This window comes from Bombina bombina, chromosome 12 (assembly GCF_027579735.1).
Source record: "Bombina bombina isolate aBomBom1 chromosome 12, aBomBom1.pri, whole genome shotgun sequence".
Taxonomy (NCBI): domain Eukaryota; kingdom Metazoa; phylum Chordata; class Amphibia; order Anura; family Bombinatoridae; genus Bombina; species Bombina bombina.
Genome location: NC_069510.1, coordinates 133,743,014 through 133,759,096, shown reverse-complemented (window position 1 = coordinate 133,759,096; position 16,083 = coordinate 133,743,014). Strand labels below are relative to the sequence as shown.

General features: G+C 41.5%; 1 protein-coding gene across 2 annotated transcripts in view; it reads right to left on the bottom strand.

Moving 5' to 3' along the window:
- Positions 1-16,083, bottom strand: part of CDK5RAP2 (CDK5 regulatory subunit associated protein 2) — a 538,634-nt gene that overhangs the window by 37,656 nt on the left and 484,895 nt on the right. For both annotated transcript variants that reach the window (XM_053695716.1, XM_053695717.1), the window contains one exon: positions 229-462. In XM_053695716.1, the coding sequence (XP_053551691.1) occupies positions 229-462 (234 nt within the window). The remainder of the gene's footprint in view (positions 1-228; positions 463-16,083) is intronic.

Sequence of the window (16,083 nt, the reverse complement as noted above, 5' to 3'; positions counted from 1 at the left end):
TATTTTCCTCTTGTTATAGAAGTACCTACATAATATCCTCAAGTTTGCCCCTTAGCTTGCAAAGCTCTATACAGAAAAAGTTTACCAACCCTTGGTCTAGACACAATATTTTTATCAAGTTTGACTTGTTCTTCTCTATGCCCTTTATATGCCTTTTTATTTAAAGAAATTACTAAACTTGATGCTGTCATTAAAACAAATTACTCTAGGGTTGGATGAATTACATACCCTGGTTTCTCTCTGTGTGGTTGTTGAAATCCTCTTTAGGGTAATAATTTATAAACTCCTTCCCCTCAGCATCTCTGGAGAGCTGCTCCTTTAGTTTCTCGTGTAGAGCGTGGCTGACTTTGATGCTGCGCTCAAGCTGTACACGTAAGCACTGGATTTCATCCAAAAGTTCACTTAGATCAGGACAGCTTGTGTGATCGTTACCTTGCTGGGTGGTCTTGCAATCCCCAACACCTAAAGAAACAAAGTATATTAGTTATTTGTATTACTAGCAAAGGTTCCCGGGATAAAAAACTGATGTCTGTGGTAACAAAGAGCACATTTCTAGAAAAAAAAAATCATAATTGTTAATAATGGGCTTGATTTACTTGAGTGTAAACTATGCTAGACAGAGGCTTTTTGTACACACACACACACATATATATATATATATATATATATATATATATATTTATATATATATTTAAATAAATATAGATATATATAGATGTTATTTTTAATGTGAAGAACACAGCAATGTAAAATATGCGTTTGCGCATTGCGTTTCTCGATTTAGATTTAATGAGGTCGGTTAGCGCACATGAAGACAGCTTAAGGAGTGTTATTGAAATATTAAATATATATATTTTTTTATAAATATTAAAAATTATTAAACCTACTGTAACATTCTAAATAATCCATAGAATATATGTATATTTTTTACAGTATGTTTAATCATTTTAAATATTTTTTATAAAATTGTTTAATATTTTATATTTAATATTTCAATAACGCACCTTTAGAGTGCTAAGTTTTCATGTGCGCCCACTCAACCGCGTTAAATCTAAAATCGCGAAACGCAATGTGCAAAATTCATATTTTACATTCCTGTGTTCTTCACCTAGAAAATAATGTACTTTTTATCATAAAATATATATTTCTATATCTGATACTGTTCATGTAATATACATATATGTACAGGAATATGTATTTACAATAAACAGGACATTATCCTGTAAGTGAAGACCATTGGAATGTCAAATATGTACAGTAAATATACAGTAACACACAAATATTTAAAAACATGTACACATATATATGCATAGATGCTCATATTTAGACATATGTATCTCTATGTTAAAGCCTCATATCTGTGAGCCCTTATAACTTTGTGATAATTTTTATCAGTGTTATTATGAGTATAGAAAATTAAATGTATAGAATTGCACTGGCCCAAATACACTGATATCACACCCTACTAAAAGAACACACAACTTCCTCTAAGTGTGTCAGACATATAATACAAAAAAATGAGGGATATTTAGAGGGCGCTGCAAATGAGCTTAAGATATCTTAAACTATAAGGGATACTTAAAGGCGAAACAGTGATTTGTCTATATATAATGTATAACAGACCTTATATGCGATAACATTTTCGTGGAAAATCCTAAGCACTATTGCAATAGTACTTAACCACAGTTTTTCGTTTTTAGGATTGCTTTAATTATCTCTGGGAGACTTCCCTTATATATATTTTTATAATCGATTTGTACATTATGATGAATAAATTCTTTTAATGATAAAGGTGTAGTTTTTTCACGAAAATTTTATTGCATATAGGTCTGTTATATATTATGGATAAATCGCTATTTTCACCTTTAAGTATCCCTTATAACTTAAGATATCTTAAGCTCATTTGCAGCGCCCTCTAAATATCCCTCTTTTTTATTATGAGTATATTTGCACTGTTTAACATACTTTTGATGTGTTTTGTGACACTTTTTTGTGTTGTGTAACAGTTAACCACAGCTCTGAAGTTAGTCTAACCCAATGCGCACTAAATCCGATTGTACTCAAGCGACTTGTAATATGCGCGCTATTTCTGACACTTAGCAAGCCACTCGTAATCTTGCCCAATGTAATAACTAACATGAGTGATGTGTAACCTATGTTACCTTTGTACAAACTCAGATTCTTTAGCCTCTACAAATACAGAGATCTTGTACTCTTACCTTTTTATTGTTAAAAAGAACAAGCATTACCTAACTGACCATAAGTAAATAATCATTACATTTTCCTGCAGCGCCTACTATGGTAGGATGTGCTATGAAGAACCAGGAAGGGAAAGAAAATAATAAACCAAAAGTAGAACAGCGGCAGAAAATGTCACTTTACTTTTGTGTCACTTGTATACCATATGAAGGTGACAAGGTGATTATTTCTCTTGTTTTCCATTGTGAGAACAAACAGCGCAAAATATTTAAAAAGAGATATTAGGAACAATATATTAGATATAGATGGGTTTATATTATTCTCTCCCACTTCACTCCTAATTTTAGAAATGTATATACTATGAAAAATAGCAGCTTGGAGCCTGACTCATGTTTGTATTCTTCCATAATAGCCTTTCTACATGTGCAAACTATTCGTAGACCTCTCTCTAATTAACATTTGCCTTGATATCTGCACAGGACCTGTAGTATGGCTGGAACCAAGAACACTGGAAATAGGCATTTCCCTGTCTCAATGACCATATTACACCATTAGATCTTCACCCTAGTACACCCTAGACATATAGGCATTTCCCTGTCTCAATGACCATATTACACCTTTAGATCTTCACCCTAGTACACCCTAGACATATAGGCATTTCCCTGTCTCAATGACCATATTACACCTTTAGATCTTCACCCTAGTACACCCTAGACATATAGGCATTTCCCTGTCTCAATGACCATATTACACCTTTAGATCTTCACCCTAGACATATAGGCATTTCCCTGTCTCAATGACCATATTACACCTTTAGATCTTCACCCTAGTACACCCTAGACATATAGGCATTTCCCTGTCTCAATGACCATATTACACCTTTAGATCTTCACCCTAGTACACCCTAGACATATAGGCATTTCCCTGTCTCAATGACCATATTACACCTTTAGATCTTCACCCTAGTACACCCTAGACATATAGGCATTTCCCTGTCTCAATGACCATATTACACCTTTAGATCTTCACCCTAGTACACCCTAGATATATAGGCATTTCCCTGTATCAATAACCATATTACACCTTTAGATCTTCACCCTAGTACACCCTAGACATATAGGCATTTCCCTGTCTCAATGACCATATTACACCTTTAGATCTTCACCCTAGTACACCCTAGACATATAGGCATTTTTCCAGGGAATACACCTTGAATGTGTCTCAGTACTATACTTATATCAACACTCACCCTCCATCTCACATGTACAAACCCATAACACCATGCTGTGTGGGGGATTGTCCCACCATGCTTCAGAGCTTATCTCCCTCATGACCATCCTAAAATCTTCCTAGATAACACCACACGTGGCAGACAATACTTTCTCTCTCTAAGGCTTATTGACTCACAGTTTGGGTAAGGACCATTAGTGATGCTGTACCACTTCAATGATAAAATTCTACCTATTTTATTGCCGATAAATAATTCTTCATTGAGAGAAATGCTGAGGAGTGACATCCGATAAAAGCTTCTCATTGTCAGGTATTTTCTATGCAATGGAGTCAATTCATAGAAGCAATTGAATAGAAGAGGATAAAATTAGAGGATCTCCTGAAATGTTTTCTTTGTCACAAATTGATTTATTCCAAGAAACCCTCATAAGTAGTAATTTGTACGAATAGCTTTCACCAACAAGGAGAACCCCTGTTCCTACTAGCTATGGCCTCCAGATTGTTCACCAAAACGTAGCTTCCATTATTTCCGTGATCAAATAGGGTCACATTATAGTGCGTCTTTACCTTGATGACCTTTTGATCAGAGCGCTGTCCTTCACTCCAGCATACCTATACACTACTCATGCTACTGAGTTTCACTAGCAAAACAAATCAGACTAATAGGTTTATGTTTGCCGAGTGTATCACAGTTCACCAATAGATGTTTAGGAATTGTTCTTACCACCCAGGGGTGGAATGGTTTCCCTACTCTACAGAAAAGGGATTTTATATGGGGGAGGGGGGGTTCCCATTTAAGATTGCTTGGAGTAGGGAAGGGTGGTACATTACAGAAAACCTTGTTTTATAAAAAAATAATAAAAAAATGTACATGAACTATGAACTGGCAGACAGCCAAAAGCTCATTTGGCTGCAACTAGTGAAGGGATCCCTAAAGTGAAAAAAAAAGAGAAGAAAAAAAGCCCTTAAACTGCATAATGGCAGACGGTTTGCCAGTACCTAAGATGGTGGTGACCAGTGGGGGGTGAGTTATGGAAGAGAGCTGTATGGGAGGGATTCAGTAGTGATCAGGGGGTGGGAGGGTAATCTCTACACAACAACTAAAATGAACCTTACAAGCTACTTGATTAACCTGTTTACTGTCAGGAATATTAAATTTGTGGTGCACAGCTGCAATAAGCGTCCTTCTAATTACCAAAAAGCAATGGCGAAGCCATATATGTCAGCTATTTATGAACAAAGGAGATCCCAGAGAAGCTTTTACAACTGTTTGTGTTATGACTGCACAAGCGGGATGTAAATAATTTCAGTGAGAAACCCAAAGTTTGTGAAACAATTTACCATTTTTTTTTAATATGATCGCATTTGGCTCTGAAATTGTGACGTTAAACATATCAAAATGGGCCTAGATCAATATCTTGAGTTGTCTACTAAAAATATATATATATATAGTTTTGATAGGTAAATAAAAAAAACAAAATTTATGCTTACCTGATAAATTTATTTATTTCTTGATACGATGAGTCCACGGATCATCTAATTACTATTTGCCGCCTCCCAGCAGGAGGCGGCATAGAGCACCACTGCAAAGCTGTTAAATATCAACTCCCTTCCCTCCAAACCCACTCATTAGACCGAAGCAAAGGAGAGAAAGGAAGCAACAAGGTGCAGAGGTGTCTGAAGTTTATAATATACCAACAACCTGTCCAAAAGAACAGGGCGGGCCGTGGACTCATCGTGTCAAAAAAGAAATACATTTATCAGGTAAGCATAAAACATAATTTATGCTTATCTGATAAATTCCTTTCTTCTGTAGTGTGATCAGTCCACGGGTCATCATTACTTCTGGGATATTACTCCTCCCCAACAGGAAGTGCAAGAGGATTCACCCAGCAGAGCTGCATATAGCTCCTCCCCTCTACGTCACTCCCAGTCATTCGACCAAGGACCAACGAGAAAGGAAAAGCCAAGGGTGAAGTGGTGACTGGAGTATAAATTAAAAAATATTTACCTGCCTTAAAAACAGGGCGGGCCGTGGACTGATCACACTACAGAAGAAAGGAATTTATCAGGTAAGCATAAATTATGTTTTCTTCTGTTAAGTGTGATCAGTCCACGGGTCATCATTACTTCTGGGATACCAATACCAAAGCAAAAGTACACGGATGACGGGAGGGATAGGCAGGCTCTTTATACAGAAGGAACCACTGCCTGAAGAACCTTTCTCCCAAAAATAGCCTCCGATGAAGCAAAAGTGTCAAATTTGTAAAATTTGGAAAAAGTATGAAGCGAAGACCAAGTTGCAGCCTTGCAAATCTGCTCAACAGAGGCCTCATTCTTGAAGGCCCAAGTGGAAGCCACAGCTCTAGTAGAATGAGCTGTAATTCTTTCAGGAGGCTGCTGTCCAGCAGTCTCATAAGCTAAACGAATTATGCTACGAAGCCAAAAAGAAAGAGAGGTAGCAGAAGCTTTTTGACCTCTCCTCTGCCCAGAGTAAACGACAAACAGAGAAGACGTTTGTCGAAATTCCTTAGTTGCCTGTAAGTAAAATTTTAGAGCACGGACTACATCCAGGTTGTGCAGTAGACGTTCCTTCTTCGAAGAAGGATTTGGGCACAAGGAAGGAACAACAATCTCTTGATTGATATTCCTGTTAGTAACTACCTTAGGTAAGAACCCAGGTTTAGTACGCAGAACTACCTTATCCGAATGAAAAATCAAATAAGGAGAATCACAATGTAAGGCTGATAATTCAGAGACTCTTCGAGCCGAGGAAATAGCCATTAAAAATAGAACTTTCCAAGATAACAACTTTATATCAATGGAATGAAGGGGTTCAAACGGAACGCCCTGTAAAACATTAAGAACAAGGTTTAAACTCCATGGTGGAGCAACAGTTTTAAACACAGGCTTAATCCTGGCCAAAGCCTGACAAAAAGCCTGGACGTCAGGAACTTCTGACAGACGTTTGTGTAACAGAATGGACAGAGCTGAGATCTGTCCCTTTAATGAACTAGCAGATAAACCCTTTTCTAAACCTTCTTGTAGAAAAGACAATATCCTAGGAATCCTAACCTTACTCCAAGAGTAACCTTTGGATTCACACCAATATAGGTATTTACGCCATATCTTATGGTAAATCTTTCTGGTAACAGGCTTCCTAGCCTGTATTAAGGTATCAATAACTGACTCAGAAAACCCACGTCTTGATAAAATCAAGCGTTCAATTTCCAAGCAGTCAGCTTCAGAGAAGTTAGATTTTGATGTTTGAAGGGACCCTGTATCAGAAGGTCCTGTTTCAGAGGTAGAGACCAAGGTGGACAGGATGACATGTCCACCAGGTCTGCATACCAAGTCCTGCGTGGCCACGCAGGAGCTATTAGAATCACTGATGCTCTCTCTTGTTTGATTCTGGCAATCAATCGAGGAAGCATCGGGAAGGGTGGAAACACGTAAGCCATCCTGAAGTCCCAAGGTGCTGTCAGGGCATCTATCAGGACTGCTCCTGGATCCCTGGATCTGGACCCGTAACGAGGAAGCTTGGCGTTCTGTCGAGACGCCATGAGATCTATCTCTGGTTTGCCCCAACGTCGAAGTATTTGGGCAAAGACCTCCGGATGGAGTTCCCACTCCCCCGGATGAAAAGTCTGACGACTTAAGAAATCCGCCTCCCAGTTCTCCACTCCCGGGAGGTGGATTGCTGACAGGTGGCAAGAGTGAGACTCTGCCCAGCGAATTATCTTTGATACTTCCATCATAGCTAGGGAGCTTCTTGTCCCTCCCTGATGGTTGATGTAAGCTACAGTCGTGATGTTGTCCGACTGAAACCTGATGAACCCCCGAGTTGTCAACTGGGGCCAAGCCAGGAGGGCATTGAGAACTGCTCTCAATTCCAGAATGTTTATTGGCAGGAGACTCTCCTCCTGACTCCATTGTCCCTGAGCTTTCAGAGAATTCCAGACGGCACCCCAACCTAGAAGGCTGGCGTCTGTTGTTACAATTGTCCAGTCTGGTCTGCTGAATGGCATCCCCCTGGACAGATGTGGCCGAGAAAGCCACCATAGAATAGAATTTCTGGTCTCTTGATCCAGATCCAGAGAAGGGGATAAGTCTGAGTAATCCCCATTCCACTGACTTAGCATGCACAGTTGCAGTGGTCTGAGGTGTAAGCGTGCAAAGGGTACTATGTCCATTGCCGCTACCATTAAGCCGATTACCTCCATGCATTGAGCCACTGACGGGTGTTGAATGGAATGAAGGGTGCGGCAAGCACTTTGAAGTCTTGTTAGCCTGTCCTCTGTCAGGTAAATCTTCATTTCTACAGAATCTATAAGAGTCCCCAGGAAGGGAACTCTTGTGAGTGGAACGAGTGAACTTTTCTTTTCGTTCACCTTCCATCCATGTGACCTTAGAAATGCCAGTACTAACTCTGTATGAGACTTGGCAGTTTGAAAGCTTGAAGCTTGAATCAGAATGTCGTCTAGGTATGGAGCTACCGAGATTCCCCGCGGTCTTAGTACCGCCAGAAGAGCACCCAGAACCTTTGTGAAGATTCTTGGAGCTGTAGCCAATCCGAATGGAAGAGCCACAAACTGGTAATGCCTGTCTAGGAAGGCAAACCTTAGGTACCGGTAATGATCTTTGTGAATCGGTATGTGAAGGTAGGCATCCTTTAAATCTACAGTGGTCATGTACTGACCCTCTTGGATCATAGGTAAAATTGTCCGAATAGTCTCCATCTTGAACGATGGAACTCTTAGGAATTTGTTTAGGATCTTTAAGTCCAGGATTGGTCTGAAAGTTCCCTCTTTTTTGGGAACCACAAACAGATTTGAGTAAAACCCCTGTCCCTGTTCCGATCGTGGAACAGGATGGATTACTCCCATTAACAAGAGCTCTTGTACGCAGCGTAGAAACGCCTCTTTCTTTGTCTGGATTGTTGACAACCTTGACAGATGAAATCTCTCTCTTGGAGGAGAGTATTTGAAGTCCAGAAGGTATCCCTGAGATATTATCTCTAGCGCCCAGGGATCCTGGACATCTCTTGCCCAAGCCTGGGCGAAGAGAGAAAGTCTGCCCCCCACTAGATCCGATCCCGGATCGGGGGCCCTCAATTCATGCTGTTTTAGGGGCAGCAGCAGGTTTCCTGGTCTGCTTGCCCTTGTTCCAGGACTGGTTAGGTTTCCAGCCTTGTCTGTAGCGAGCAACGGCTCCTTCCTGTTTTGGTGCAGAGGAAGTTGATGCTGCTCCAGCTTTGAAATTCCGAAAGGAACGAAAATTAGACTGTCTAGCCTTAGCTTTGGCTTTGTCCTGAGGCAGGGCATGGCCTTTACCTCCTGTAATGTCAGCGATAATCTCTTTCAACCCGGGCCCGAATAAGGTCTGCCCTTTGAAAGGTATATTAAGCAATTTAGACTTAGAAGTAACATCAGCTGACCAGGATTTTAGCCACAGCGCCCTGCGTGCCTGAATGGCGAATCCTGAATTCTTCGCCGTAAGTTTAGTAAGATGTACTACGGCCTCCGAAATGAATGAATTAGCTAGTTTAAGGACTCTAAGCCTGTCCGTAATGTCGTCCAGAGTAGCTGAACTAATGTTCTCTTCCAGAGACTCAATCCAGAATGCCGCTGCAGCCGTGATCGGCGCAATGCATGCAAGGGGTTGCAATATAAAACCTTGTTGAACAAACATTTTCTTAAGGTAACCCTCTAATTTTTTATCCATTGGATCTGAAAAAGCACAGCTATCCTCCACCGGGATAGTGGTACGCTTAGCTAAAGTAGAAACTGCTCCCTCCACCTTAGGGACCGTTTGCCATAAGTCCCGTGTGGTGGCGTCTATTGGAAACATTTTTCTAAATATCGGAGGGGGTGAGAACGGCACACCGGGTCTATCCCACTCCTTAGTAACAATTTCAGTAAGTCTCTTAGGTATAGGAAAAACCTCAGTACTCGCCGGTACCCGCAAAATATTTATCCAACCTACACATTTTCTCTGGTATTGCAACTGTGTTACAATCATTCAGAGCCGCTAACACCTCCCCTAGTAATACACGGAGGTTTTCCAGTTTAAATTTAAAATTTGAAATATCTGAATCCAGTCTGTTTGGATCAGAACCGTCACCCACAGAATGAAGTTCTCCGTCCTCATGTTCTGCCACCTGTGACGCAGTGTCTGACATGGCCCTAATATTATCAGCGCACTCTGTTCTCACCCCAGAGTGATCACGCTTACCTCTTAGTTCTGGTAATTTAGCCAAAACTTCAGTCATAACAGTAGCCATATCCTGTAATGTGATTTGTAATGGCCGCCCAGATGTACTCGGCGCTACAATATCACGCACCTCCCGATCGGGAGATGCAGGTACTGACACGTGAGGCGAGTTAGTCGGCATAACTCTCCCCTCGTTGTTTGGTGAAATTTGTTCAATTTGTACAGATTGACTTTTATTTAAAGTAGCATCAATACAGTTAGTACATAAATTTCTATTGGGCTCCACTTTGGCATTGCAACAAATGACACAGGTATCATCCTCTGAATCAGACATGTTTAACACACTAGCAAATAAACTTGCAACTTGGAATACAATTCAATTAGAATAATATTAAAAACGTACTGTGCCTTTAAGAAGCACAGAAGATCTATGACAGTTGAAAATTAATAAATTGAAAACAGTTATAGTGTAAACAACACAACTTTAGCAAAGGTTTAATCCCATTAGCAAAGATAACAAATTCTGAAAGCAGGAAACAAAATACAGAATAAACGTTTTTTATCTCAGTCAACTATAATTCTCACAGCTCTGCTGAGAGAAATTACCTCCCTCAAAATAAGTTTTGAAGACCCCTGAGCTCTGTAGAGATGAACCGGATCATGCAGGAAATACAATGAGCTGCTGACTGAAATATTTGATGCGTAGTAAAAGCGCCAAAAAACGGCCCCTCCCCCTCACACACAGCAGTGAGAGAGAACAGAAACTGTCAGAAAAAAGATTAAGCAACTGCCAAGTGGAAAAATAGTGCCCAAACATTTATTCACTCAGTACCTCAGCAAATGAAAACGATTTTACATTCCAGCAAAAACGTTAAACATAATTTTTAGTTAATAAACAGCTTTATGTACTTCTTACAGTGTAAATCTAGTGAAGTACCATTCCCCAGAATACTGAAGTGTAAAGTATACATACATGACATTATATCGGTTTGGCAGGATTTTCTCATCAATTCCATTGTCAGAAAATAAAAGCTGCTACATACCTCTATGCAGATTCATCTGCCCGCTGTCCCCTGATCTGAAGTTTACCTCTCCTCAGATGGCCGAGAAACAGCAATATGATCTTAACTACTCCGGCTAAAATCATAGCAAAAACTCTGGTAGATTCTTCTTCAAACTCTGCCAGAGAGGTAATAACACACTCCGGTGCTATTTTAAAATAACAAACTTTTGATTGAAGATATAAAACTAAGTATAATCACCATAGTCCTCTCACACATCCTATCTAGTCGTTGGGTGCAAGAGAATGACTGGGAGTGACGTAGAGGGGAGGAGCTATATGCAGCTCTGCTGGGTGAATCCTCTTGCACTTCCTGTTGGGGAGGAGTAATATCCCAGAAGTAATGATGACCCGTGGACTGATCACACTTAACAGAAGAAATTGTGTTTTCTTTCTAATGACACGATGAGTCCACGGATCGTCTAATTACTATTGGGAATCAATACCCAAGCTAGAGTAGACAGATGATAAGGGAGGGACAAGACAGGGGACCTAAACGGAAAGGCACCACTCCTTGAAGAACCTTTCTCCCAAAAACAGCCTCAGCCGAGGCAAAAGTGTCAAATTTATAGAATTTTGAAAAAGTGTGAAGAGAGGGCCAAGTTGCAGCCTTGCAAATCTGTTCCACAGAAGCTTTATTTTTGAATGCTCAGGAAGAGGAAACAGCCCTCGTAGAATGAGCTGTAACTCTCTCAGGAGGCTGCTGTCCAGCAGTTTCATAGGCAAAGTGAATTATACTCTTCAGCCACAAAGAAAGAGAAGTAGCCGTAGCTTTCTGCCCCTTACGTTTCCCAGAGAAAACCACAAACAGAGCAGAAGACCGACGAAAATCCTTAGTCGCCTGTAAATAGAATTTTAATGCATGCACCACATCAAGATTGTGCAGAAGCCGTTCCTTTTGAGAAGGATTAGGACACAAGGAAGGAACAACAATCTCCTGATTAATGTTCCGGTCTGAAACTACTTTAGGAAGAAACCCTAACTTAGTATGCAAAACCACCTAATCCGAATGAAAAATAAGGTAAGGAGACTCATACTGTAATGCCAAGAGCTCTGACACTCTACGAGCAGATGAAATAGCAACAAGAAACAAAACTTTCCAAGATAACAACTTAATATCTAAGGAATGCATAGGCTCAAACTGAGCCCCTTAAAGAACCTTAAGAACTAAATTAAGACTCCAGGGAGGAGTAACTGGCTTTAACATAGGCCTGAACCTGACCAAGGCCTGACAAAACGATTGCACGTCTGGGACGTCCACCAGACGTTTATGTAACAAAATAGACAAGGCAGATATTTGACCCTTTAGGGAACTTGCCGATAAACCCTTCTCCAAACCTTCTTGGAGAAAGGACAGAATTCTAGGAATCCTAACTCTACTCCAAGAGTAGCCCTTGGATTCACACCAATATAGATGTTTACGCCATATCTTATGGAAAATCTTTCTAGTCACAGGTTTACAAGCCTGAATCGTGGTCTCAATGACCGATTCCGAAAATCCACGCTTGAATAAAATTAAGCGTTCAATCTCCAAGCAGTCGGCTTCAGAGAAACTAGATTTGGATGAAGAAAGGGGCCTTGAAGTAGAAGGTCCTTTCTCAACAGAAGTCTCCGAAGTTGGAAGAGATGACATGTCCACCAGGTCTGCATACCAAATCCTGCGAGGCCACGCTGGTGCAATGAGGATCACTGACACCCTCTTCTGCTTGATTCGAGCAATGACCCGAGGTAGAAAAGCGAATGGAGGAAATAGGTATGCGAGACGGAAATTCCAAGGTACCGCCAGGGCGTCTATTAGTACAGCCTGAGGGTCCCTTGACCTCGACCCGTACCTCTGAAGCTTTGCATTTTGCCGAGATGCCATGAGATCCAATTCCGGCTGACCCCATTTGAGAATCAGGCTGGAAAACACTTCCGGATGGAGTTCCCACTCCCCCGGGTGAAAGGTCTGCCTGCTCAAGAAGTCCGCCTCCTAGTTGTCCACTCCTGGGATGTGGATCGCCAACAGACAGCAATTGTGGGTCTCCACCCACTGAATTATTTTGGCTTCCTCTGTCATGGCCAAGGAACTCAGAGTTCTTCCCTGATGGTTGATGTAAGCCACTGTAGTTATGTTGTCCGACTGAAACCTGATGAACCAGGCCAAGGTTAACTGAGGCCTGGCCAGAAGAGCATTGAAGATTGCTCTCAGCTCCAGAATGTTTATGGGTAGAACAGACTCTGTTGTCACAATCACCCAAGAGGGTCTGCGAAAGCAGGTTCCCTGGGAGAGATGATCCTGAGACAACCACCAAAGAAGAGAATCCCTTGTCTCCTGCTCCAGTTGTAATCGGGGAGACAGATCCGCATAATCTCCGTTCCACTGACTGAGCATGCTTAACTGCAGAGGTCTGAGGTGAAACGGGCAAACAGGACGATGTTCATTGCCGCTACCATCAGACCAATTACCTCCATGCACTGAGCAACTGATGGCTGAGGAGAGGACTGAATCTTTGATTTCCTGACTTCTGTCAGAAAAAAATTTCATTGATAAGGAATCTATTATGGTTCCCAAGAAAATTACCCTTGTAGTTGGAATTACGGAACTCTTTTCCAAATTTGCCTTCCATCCGTGAGATCGCAGGAAAGATAACAAAATTTCCGTGTGGGATCTTGCTAGTTGAAAGGATGGCGCCTGAACCAAAATATCGTCCAGATAAGGCGCCACTGCAATGCCCCTCAATCGGAGCACCGCCAACAGGGATCCGAGAACCTTTGAGAAAATAATTCTGGGAGCTGTTGCAAGGCCAAATGAAAGAGCCACAAAATGGAAGTGTTTGTCTAGAGATGCACACCTCAGAAACTTGTGATGGTCCCTGTGGATGGGAACATGCAGGTACACATCCTTTAAATCTACCGTTATCATAAATTGACTCTCTTGGACCAAAGGAAGAATGGAACAAATAGTTTCCATCTTGAAGGACGGCACTCTGAAGAATTTGTTTAGACTCTTGAGATCTAACATTGGTCTAAAGGTTCCCTCCTTTTTGGGAACCACAAACAGATTGGAGTAGAACCCCAGACCCCATTCCTGCAATGGAACAGGAACTATCACTCCCAGGTCAGAGAGGTCCCGAACACAGTGTAAGAACGCCTCTCTTTTCGTCTGGTCTACAGATAATCTTGAAAGCAGAAACCTGTCCCTGGGAGGAAAGGTATTGAACTCTAGTTTGTATCCCTGGGACACTGTCCGCCGCCCAGGGATCCTGAACATCTTGAAACCAAGCCTGAGCGAAGAAGGAAAGTCTGCCCCCCACAAGATCCGGTCCCGGATCGGGGGCAGGCCCTTCATGCTGTCTTTGATTCAATAGCAGGCTCCTTGGATTGTTTTCCCTTGTTCCAAGACTAGTTGGGTCTACAGGAAGGCTTGGACTGCTCCTGCTTGGAAGAGGGAGAGGAAGGCTTTCCCTTGAAATTTCGAAAGGAACGAAAATTACTCTGGCGTACCTTTTGTTTATTTCTCTTATCCTGAGGGAGGAAATGGCCCTTTCCTCCCGTAATGTCAAAAATTATTTCCGTCAAACCCGGCCCAAACAAGGTCTTTCCCTTGTAAGGAATCGCCAAAAGTTTAGACTTAGATGACACATCCACAGACCAAGATTTTAACCATAAAGCTCTGCCGGCCAGTACGGCAAAACCAGAAATCTTAGCTCCCAGCTTAATAACCTGAAGGGAAGCATCATGATAAAGGAGTTGGCCAACTTAAGGGCCTTTATCATATCCTGGATTTCTTTGAGGGGAGTGTCTGTCCGAATAGAATCAGACAACGCATCAAACCAGTATGCTGTTGCACTAGTGACAGTAGCAATACAAACTGTAGGTTGCCATTGTAAACCCTGGTGTACATACATTTTCTTGAGTAACCCCTCTAACTTCTTATCCATAGGATCCTTAAAGGAACAACTATCCTCTATAGGAATAGTTGTTCTCTTGGCTAGCGTGGAAATTGCCCCTTACACTTTGGGTACCATCTGCCAAGCCTCCTTGATAATGTCTGCTATAGGAAACATCTTTTTAAATATAGGGGATGGAGAAAAAGGGATACCCGGTCTCTCCCATTCCATAACAATAATCTCTGTAGCCCTATCTGGTACAGGAAATACCTCCACCATGGAAGGCACGTCAAAATACTTGTTTAGTTTACTAGACTTCTTAGGATTGACTACGACGGTAGTGACGGAGTCGTCCAGGGTAGTTAAAACCTCCTTAAGTAACAAACGGAGGTGTTCGAGCTTAAACCTGAAAGAAACAACTTCAGTATTAGCTAAAGGTATTACACTGTCTGAGTCTGAGATTTCACCCTCAGATGCTACCGAAGTATCTTCCTCTTCAGGTTTCTGGGAAGAAACATTCGGAATAGCCACTACTGTGCCACCAACCTTATTCACTGATTAATTACATTTCCTCTTGCGCTTTTCCTGCAGCATGGGAAAAGCAGACAACGCATCAAATACCGCTGATGACATTAGGGAAGCGATGTTTTGCAAGGTAACTCCAGGTGGAATAATAGAGGAAGCGCAGGGCACTGGCTGTATGGACGCTAAATTTTGGGACGCTTGAGGAGAAAGCTGCGGCATATCTTGAACATTGTCAGAGGACTCCTGAACAGTATCCGCCTTAGACAATGTTGGCTCAGGAAAAAGTCTATCCCTGTAATGTAAAGTTCTCTCAATACATGAGGAACAGAAAGGGATTAGTCGTTCTACATTAGCATCAAAACATAAAGAACATGTAGCATATTGCAAGGTTTCTTGGTCCATCTTTATTCACCAATAAACGGACAAAACTGATATCTTTATTTAGAAAATAGCCCCCCCCCCCCCCAAAAAAAAAACACGTTACTGTTTCTTTAAATTTTAAACGGAAAAAAAATAACTGCTTTATTTTTCTGTCATATGAAATAAACAATGGCCCCCAAAATAACACTTCAGACAACTCTACACCTCAGCTTAGCCTTGCTGAGGTGCTTACCTGCCTGTCTACTAACAAAGTATAAGACTTGTAGTTGATCCAGACTCAAATCTTTAAACAATTACGGTCTGTAACCGCAACACTGCTTAATCTGTGACGCAGCTGATTTTCAATGCGGAACACAGGAAGTGACACAGGGCCAGAAAAAAAAGACAGCGCAATAGGAACTGCCGCCGTATCTAACTCCGCCCATCTGGGCGTAACCACATGAAAACTCCCGATCGGCTAAATGTATTATCACAGCCGTCGGGAGTAAAGTAAAAAATACACCACCATCGCTAAGCCAGATTCTCCTTGTCCTCAGTGCCTGCTCTGCTGCCCTTAATAAACATTCCGCTATCATAGGTAAATGTGACTTGTCCCCCAATTTT